At 43.5% G+C, this 8974-nt stretch overlaps 2 protein-coding genes and 1 pseudogene across 10 annotated transcripts in view; all 3 read left to right on the plus strand.

Moving 5' to 3' along the window:
* Nucleotides 1-4568, plus strand: part of ZNF607 (zinc finger protein 607) — a 42548-nt gene extending 37980 nt beyond the window's left edge. For all 9 annotated transcript variants that reach the window (XM_055248064.2, XM_055248063.2, XM_063621156.1 and 6 more), the window contains one exon: nucleotides 750-4568. In XM_055248064.2, the coding sequence (XP_055104039.1) occupies nucleotides 750-2605 (1856 nt within the window). In that variant the 3' untranslated portion in view covers nucleotides 2606-4568. The remainder of the gene's footprint in view (nucleotides 1-749) is intronic.
* Nucleotides 3400-4568, plus strand: LOC129465692 (prohibitin 1-like; annotated as a pseudogene).
* Nucleotides 4569-6101: 1533 nt separating this feature from the next.
* Nucleotides 6102-8881, plus strand: LOC129465459 (selenoprotein K-like). Its single transcript, XM_063621232.1, has one exon. It carries the CDS (start codon nucleotides 7809-7811, stop codon nucleotides 8109-8111), a length of 303 nt encoding a protein of 100 aa, XP_063477302.1. The 5' UTR covers nucleotides 6102-7808; the 3' UTR covers nucleotides 8112-8881.
* Nucleotides 8882-8974: the final 93 nt, after the last annotated feature.

Below are 8974 nucleotides of genomic sequence, written 5' to 3' on the forward strand. Positions count from 1 at the left end.
TGACTGGGTGAGCGCTTTGGCGGGAGTCAGGGCAGAGCAGGTAGCTGGTAACTGGAATGAGTTAGGGTGGAGTAGGTAATCGAAAAAGGTTGCTTTAAAGGAAGTTAAGTTTAAATGTAGAAGGCAAAGAATTGAACATACTGATATATTAATTCTTTGAAGAGAATTTTAGAATTCATATGCAACACTACTATTTTTATTGTTTTGTTTACTCACAACTCTAAGTCTTTGAAGACTTCCTTTCTTTTTTTTATAATATTTTCAGGTTCATGTTACCTATTCCCTTCCTGAATTGTTTGTTTCTCTGGAATATCTTATGTGCATATTTTTAAAATTTAGATATTGAGAAATTACAAGATAGGTGGTAAAATGTGCCCATTATAACTGTCTTTTTAGCAGCTTTTTGTATTTCATCCATGACAATTGACTGTTTGGACTTTTCACTTTTAGGGTCACCTTTGAAGAATATTCCTGCAAAATCATTCATTGTTTTTAATACTTTCAAAATATGTATATATACTCTTATAATTTAAATAAAATCTGTTTCTTATGTGTATGTGTGCATGTGTGTGTAAGGCTGCACTCCACTGCACAAACTCATTTTTTGAGCTCTCCTTTCATTTTTTATATTTTATAACTGTATTTTCGAGTTCTCAGCATCTGTAATAGGTGAGAATTTCTCTTAAGTCTACAATACATTGACATTTTCTCATCCAATAAACAAAATGTTTTTATTTTATGTCTTCTAGATTTGGATTCAAGATGTGAAATAATCAGCGATGGGAAAATGAAGCTTTATAGGAAACACTCATCTGTTACTCTCCATCAGAGAATTCATAATGGACAGAAACCATATGAGTGTAAGGAATGTCAGAAGGCCTTTAGTCATCTTACAGAACTCATGGTACATCAAACAATTCATACTAGTGAGGAACCTGATCAACGTGAAGAGTTTGGGAAGGCATTTAGCCATCTTACAGACCTTAGAGAGCATCAGAAAATTCATGCTCGTGAGAAACCTTATGAATGTGAAGAATGTGGGAAGGTCTTCAGTTACCCTGCAAACCTTGCTCAACATGGGAAGGTTCATGTTGAGAAACCCTATGAATGTACAGAGTGTGGGGAAGCTTTTAGGACTAGCCGTCAACTTACTGTACATCATAGATTTCATTATGGTGAGAAACCCTATGAATGTAAGGAATGTGGCAAGGCCTTTAGTGTGTATGGACGACTTAGTCGACATCAGAGTATTCACACTGGTGAGAAGCCCTTTGAATGTAACAAATGTGGGAAGTCCTTTAGGCTCAAAGCAGGCCTTAAAGTACATCAGAGTATTCATACTGGAAAGAAGCCACATGAATGTAAGGAATGTGGAAAGGCCTTTCGTCAGTTTTCCCACCTTGTGGGTCATAAAAGAATTCATACTGGAGAAAAACCCTATGAATGCAAGGAATGTGGGAAGGGCTTTACATGTAGGTATCAACTTACCATGCATCAGAGAATTTATTCGGGGGAGAAACCTTATGAATGTAAAGAAAATGGGGAGGCTTTTAGTAGTGGTCATCAACTTTCTGCACCTCATACATTTGAAAGTGTTGAGAAACCTTATAAGTGTGAGGAATGTGGGAAAGCCTTTAGTGTGCATGGACGACTTACTCGACATCAGGGTATTCATAGTGGTAAGAAACCCTATGAATGTAACAAATGTGGGAAGTCCTTTAGGCTCAATTCATCCCTTAAAATACATCAAAATATTCATACCGGTGAGAAACCCTACAAATGTAAGGAGTGTGGGAAGGCCTTCAGTCAGCGTGCACACCTTGCCCATCATAACAGAATTCATACTGGTTACAAACCCTTTGAATGTAAAGAATGCGGGAAGTCCTTTCGTTGTGCCTCATATCTTGTTATACATGAGAGAATTCATACGGGAGAGAAACCGTATGTATGTCAAGAGTGTGGGAAGGGTTTTAGTTATAGCCATAAACTCACTATACACCACAGAGTTCATACTGGTGAGAAACCTTATGAATGTAAGGAATGTGGGAAGGCCTTTAGTGTATCTGGACAACTTACTCAGCATCTGAGTATTCACAGTGGTAAGAAACCCTTTGAATGCAACAAATGTGGGAAGTCTTTTAGGTTCATTTCTGTACTTAAAGCCCATCAGAATATTCATAGCGCTGAGAAACCCTACGAATGTAAGGAATGTGGCAAGGCCTTTCGTCATGCCACAAGCCTCATATATCATGACCAAACTCATGCTGGTGAAAAGTCCTATGAATGTAAAGAATGTGGGGAAACTTTTAGTCAGGCTTCACATCTTATTATACATGAGAGAATTCATACCAGTGATAAGCCCTATGAATGTAAAAGATGTGGGAAGGCATTTCGCTGTGCCTCATATCTTGTTAGACATGAAAGGGTTCATGCTGATGGAAATCCCTATATGTGTGAAGAGTGTGGGAAAGCTTTTAATAGTAGCCATGAACTTAGTATACATCATAGAGTTCATACTGGTGAGAAGCCCTTTAAATGTAACAAATGCAGAAGGTCCTTTAGGCTTAGAGCCATCCTTGAAGTACATCAGAGAATTCATATTTGATAGAGAAATTGTAGCATATACAGGTAGTAAAGAAAGCACATTGTGTCAATGGATTTATCCCACTGAACAATTTGAATGAAGACAATGTGGAATGGCTTTGATATACAGTTCAGTTTTTTTTTTTTCTTTTTGAGACAGAGTCTCGCTCGACATGTCGCCCAGGCTGGAGTGCAGTGGCGCGATCTCGGCTCACTGCAAGCTCCGCCTCTCCCGGGTTCACGCCATTCTCCTGCCTCAGCCTCTCCGAGTAGCTGGGACTACAGGCGCCCGCCACCACGCCCGGCTAATTTTTTTGTATTTTTAGTAGAGACGGGGTTTCACCGTGGTCTCGATCTCCTGACCTTGTGATCTGCCCGCCTTGGCCTCCCAAAGTGCTAGGATTACAAGCGTGAGCCACCGTGCCCGGCCACAATTCAGTTTTTATTAGGCATCAATTTGTATTGGTGTGAACTTTTCAAAATGTAAATAATATATGCAGTTTCTTTGGTATGACCTGTGTTAACTCAGATTCAGAGAATTTATAATGTATTTTTTTAATACAGAAAACTTTTCTGATATTCTTCTAGTTTTGGATTGCCAAATATTCATAGTAGAGGAAAACTGAGAGAACGTAGGAAACCATTCTTTATACTTGCATGTAAACAGCTTCCAGCAACAATCATTTATTGTTAAACCTGGGAAAAGCCATTACACAGGAAACCTCTGTCGATATAAGCGATGATGAAAAAGGCTATTTAGCCATTCTGCATATTTAATGCTCATGATCAACATCTGCTTCTTATAGCTGGGATGATATGGGGGAAGATATTTATCCCTTCTGGGGATCATATATAAATGATGATAGTCGTACCTACAGTGTAGTACTGTTAGAATTACATGAGTTAGATGTGGAGGTCAGAGTGGAAGCAGGTGTGAGAGGGTCCCACAGAAGAAAACATGCCAAAGTGTTTGAGTCCGTCGGCAAGTTTGGCCTGGCTTTAGCTGTTGCAGGAGGCATGGTGAACTCTGCCTTACATAATGTGGATGCTGGGCACAGAGCTGTCATCTGTGACCGATTCCATGGAGTACAGAACATTGTACGGGAAGGGACTCACTTTCTCATCCTATGGGTACAAAAACCAATTATATTTGACTGCTGTTTTCAACCACGTAATGTGCCAGTCATCACTGGTAGCAAAGATTTACAGAATGTCAACATCACACTGTGCATCCTCTTCCAGCCCGTCACTAGCCAGCTTCCTCGCATCTTCCCCAGCGTCGGAGAGGACTATGATGAGCGTGTGCTGCCGTTCATCACCACTGAGATCCTCAAGTCACTGATGGCTCGCTTTGATGCTGGAGAACTAATCACCCAGAGGGAGCTGGTCTCCAGCCAGGTGAGCAACGACCTTATGGAGTGAGCAGCCACCTTTGGGCTTATTCTGGATGACGTGTCTTTGACACATCTGACCTTCATGAAGGAGTTAACAGAAGCGGTGGAAGCCAAACAGGTGGCCCCCCAGGAAGCAGAGAGGGCCAAATTTGTGGTGGAAAAGGCTGAGCAGCAGAAAAAGGCGGCCATCATCTCTGCTGAGGGTGACTCCAAGGCAGCTGAGCTGATCGCCAACTCACTGTCCACTGCAGGGGACAGCCTGAGTGAGCTGTGCAAGTTGGAAGCTGCAGAAGACATCGCATATCAGCTCTCACGCTCTCGGAACATCACCTGCCTGCCGCGGGGCAGTCCGTGCTCCTCCAGCTGCCCTAGTGAGGGTCCAGCCTACCTGCAACTGGGCCACAGCCTTGATGATTTGTAACACCACCTTCATTCCCCCTCACCCCAGAAATCACTGAAATTTCATGATTGGCTTACAGTGAAGGAAATAAAGGTAAAATCACTTCAGATCTCTAAAAAAAAGAATTACATGTGTTAGTACATGAAAAAATTATGGGAAGCTACATGAAATATACTGTTATGTTCAATAAACATTAGCTTCTGTATATGATAATATCATTACTTGTGTTATTTTTAGTGCAATTTGATGAAATGAAAACCATTAACCATTCAAGTTTAATGAATTCAAAAAAGTTTTATGCTTTTTAAATTTGAATTCATTCTGGGTTAACAGATAATAAGTAATAAACCATAAGAGGGCTTTCATTCTGTTAGGTGAATCAGACACTTAATCCTAAAATGAAATTCAGATGTAAGCTGGGCAGTGTGGCTCACGCCTGTAATCCCAGCACTTTGGGATTTCAATCTGTTTAGGTGAATTAGACACTTAATCCTGAAATGAAATTCAGATGTAAGCTGGGCAGTGTGGCTCACACCTGTAATCCCAGCACTTTGGGAGGCCAAGGCAGGTGAATCACTGGAGGTCAGGAGTTCCAAGACCAGCCTGACCAACATGGTGAAACCCCATCTCGGCCGGGCACGGTGGCTCACGCTTGTAATCCCAGAACTTTGGGAGGCTGAGGCGGGCAGATCACGAGGTCAGGAGATCGAGACCACGGTGAAACCCCGTCTCTATTAAAAATACAAAAAAATTAGCTGGGCGTGGTGGCGGGCGCCTGTAGTCCCAGCTACTCGGAGAGGCTGAGGCAGGAGAATGGCGTGAACCTGGGAGACGGAGCTTGCAGTGAGCCGAGATTGCGCCACCGCACTCCAGCCTGGGTGACAGAGCCAGACTCCGTCTCTTAAAAAAAAAATAAATAAATAAATAAAAATAAAAAATAAACCCCATCTCTACCAAAAATGCAAAAATTAGCTGGGCGTGGTGGCAGGTGCCTGTAATTCCAGCTACTCAGGAAGCTGAGGCAGGAGGATTGTTTGAACCTGGGAGGCGGCGATTGCAGTGAGCCGAGATCATGCCACTGCACTCCAGCTTGGGTGACAGAGCAAGACTCCATCTCAAAAAAAAAAACCAAACCTGCCTGAGAAAGCTCAATGCTGTCCTGAAAACATACTGTTCCAGCCAAAACCTGAAAATAGTGATAGGTCCTTAAGCCCCCTCTTAAAGCAGTTACTTTAGAAAGCTTGCAATTATAAACCATTTCTCTGCCCCTTTGAGATGTAAGTCTACCACCAAGAGCTGTCTCCTCGGAGAGCTGAGTTAGAAATGCAACATTCAGGGAGCCAGCTCTTGCTCCAGTCCCTCAGTTCCTGTGGGAGTGTAAGGGCCTAACTTTGGTGGCTGTCTTGCTCCAACTTTCACAACTACCTCAGTCATAAAGATACAAGAAGTTTGTTTCTACTCTGTATAAATATCAATTAGTTAAAAAACAACAACAACAACAAAAAACCCTGATGCCTTAGTCATATAGACCAAACTCCCCCTTAACACCTTTCAGTGTCTTCTTTAGTACACCCCAGCATTTTCAACAACTCCTGATTTTTGTTTCCCAAAGTGGAGCTCAGTTCACACTGGATTCTGTTCCCTAATGCCGTAGTTATTACTGAATAAAATCTGTCTTTACTGCCTTTTATTATTGTCTCACTTTGTTTCTTTTTCTTTTCTCTCTCTTTTTTTTTTTTGAGATGCAGTCTGGCTCTGTGGCCTGGGCTGGAGTACAGTGGCCATGTCTCGGCTCACTGCAACTTCTGCCTCCTGGGTTCAAGTGATGCTCCTGCCTCAGCCTCCCAAGTAGCTGGGATTACAGGCAAGTGCCACCACACCTGCCAATTTTTGTGTTTTTAGTAGAGATGGGGTTTCAGTATGTTGGCCAGGCTTGAACTCATAACCTCAGGTAATCCACCCACCTCGGCCTCCCAAAGTGCTGGGATTACAGGCGTGAGCCACCATGCCTGGACTCTTTTCTTTGAGACGGAGTCTCGCTCTTGTCACCCAGGCTGGAGTGCAATGGTGCAATCTCGGCTCATTGCAATCTCCGCCTCCCAGGTTCAAGCCATTCTCCTGCCTCAGCCTCCTGAGTAGCTGGGATTACAGGTGCACACCACCACGCCTAGCTAATTTTTGTATTTTTAGTTTAGACAGGGTTTCACCATGTTGGCCAGGCTGATCTTGAACTGCTGACGTCAGGTGATCTGCCCGCCTCGGCCTCCCAAAGTGCTGGGATTACAGGTGTTAGCCACTGCGTCTGGCCTTTTTCTTTCTTTTTTATGACAGGGTCTAGGTCTGTGGCCCAGGCTGCAGTGTAGTCATGCCATCATAGCTCTTGGGCTCAAGTGATCCTCTGGCCTCAGCCTCTGGAGTAGCTGGGATTACGGGTGTAGACCACCAGGCCCAGCTAATTAAAAAAAAAAAATTTTCTTTTGTAGGCATGGGGTCTCACTGTTTTGCCCAGGCTGCTCTTAAACTTCTGGCCTCAAGCAATCCAGCTGCCTTAACCTCCCAAAGCACTGGATTACAGGCATGAGCCACTGCACCCAGCGCCACTTTATTTCTCTGACAAAACCTAAACATTCTGTTTATTTGAACACCACTTATATTTATGTTAATGTTCTGAGTAAATGTAAATGAATACTGACAAAATAATAGTATAACATCAGAGAGGTTTTTGTTTGTTGAGAAGGAGTCTCTGTCACTAGGCTGGAATGCAGTGGCACAATCTCAGCTCACCGCAACCTCTGACTCCCTGGTTCAAGCGATTCTCCTGCCTCAGCCTCCTGTGTAGCTGGTATTCTACTGGTATTAGCTGGGTGTGGAGGCATGCGCCACCACACCCAGCTAATTTTTGTATTTTTAGTAGAGACAGGGTTTCACCATGTTGGCCAGGATAGTCTTGATCTCCTGACCTTGTGACCCGCCCACCTCGGCCTCCCAAAGTGCTGAGATTACAGGCGTGAGCCACCACGCCCCGCCCAGAGAGGTTTTTTAAACAAAACAAATATGTAACTGATATCTTGTATTTTAAATCTAAGAGGGCATATGAAATTGAATGCATTCTGTGAGAGGAGAGTCAGAGTATTGATAAATTTGGATTTATTAAAATTCCTGGAGTAATGACTAAAAGAACCTACAAACTATTAAAGAGAAAATTGGAATAGTAATACATCAATCCAACATAAAGAAAGGAGAGAAAAAGGAAACATGCCACAAAAAGAAAATACAATGCCAGGAGGTAACGCCTGTAATCCCAGAACTTTGGGAGGCATAGGCAGGAGGATCGTTTGAACCCAGGAGTTCAAGGCCAGCCTGGGCAACATAGGGAGACCCGGTTTTTAAAAAGTAATAAATAAGGCTCCGAAGCGGGGAATGGGGGCAAGATGGTTTACATCTCAAACGCACAAGTGTTGGACAGCTGGAGTCAGTCTCCATGGAGATTATCTTTGATAACAGATTTCTTCTGGGGAATAGCTGAGTTTGTGGTTTTGTTTTTGAAAACTCTGCTTCAGCAAGATTTGAAAAAGAGAAGAAGCTATGGAAACTCGTCTGATTCCAGATACGATGATGATGGAAGAGGGCCACTGGGAAACCCTCCCGGAAGAATGGGTCCAATCAGTCATGTGGGTGGCCCCAGTCCTCCTCCAATGGCTGGTGGATATGAGGAAGGTAAATGTCTGCTCTAAGAAGCAACTGGACACGCATATTCATAGCAGAAGGAAACCATCAAGAAGTGGAGTGCTGACCATGCTGGAGCAGTAGATGAAAGTGTGTGTCTAAACAAGGACTGCTCTGTGTCCTCACAGATGAATGAGGTCATGCTGGGAATTCCTTCTGCAGGGAACTGGCCTGACTGACATGCAGTTCCACAAATGCACGTTTGTCTCATTATCTTTTGAGTATAGTTTATTAAAGTATTAATATAGTTTTTGTTGTTGTTCTTGTTGTGGTTTTGAGACAGTCTCACTCTGTTGCCCTGGCGAGTGCAGTGGTGCGATCTCGGCTCACCGCAACCTCCGCCTCCCGGGTTCAAGCGATTCTCCTGCCTCAGCCTCCCGAGTAGCTGGGACTACAGGCGCACGCCGCCACGTCCAGCTAATTTTTTGTATTTTAGTAGAGACGGGGTTTCACCGTTTTGCCCATGCTGGTCTCGAACTCCTGAGCTCGGGCAATCCGCCCGCCTTGGCCTCCCAAAGTGCTAGGATTACAGGTGTGAGCCATTGCCCCCGGCCTCCTCATCTTTAAATTCACAAAAAGATTGAATATGAAGAAAATAAATAAAAGGCTGTGTATTTAGCACTAAAAAAAAAAAGAAAATATAATAAAACGGCAGCGTTAAATCTATCAGTGGCTATATTAAATGTAAATAAATTAAATACTCCAGTTAAAAGAGATAGACGTTCGGGGTGTATTTAAAAGCCACGGACACACACCGTCTTCCGACTGCCCTATTCACATGCTCAGCGCCTGACCACAGGCTCTGGGACTAAGCCCCTCGGGCAGCCCTGAGCCTCCTAGGGCTGAGCACCGCGCTTTGAGCAGCTCTACT

The sequence above is a fragment of the Symphalangus syndactylus genome, chromosome 17 (genome assembly GCF_028878055.3).
Source record: "Symphalangus syndactylus isolate Jambi chromosome 17, NHGRI_mSymSyn1-v2.1_pri, whole genome shotgun sequence".
In the NCBI taxonomy this organism is placed as follows: Eukaryota; Metazoa; Chordata; class Mammalia; order Primates; family Hylobatidae; genus Symphalangus; species Symphalangus syndactylus.

Coding starts and splice junctions, on each gene's coding strand:
- LOC129465459 (XM_063621232.1), top strand. CDS start 7,809: ATGGTTTACATCTCAAACGCACAAGTGTTGGACAGCTGGAGTCAGTCT.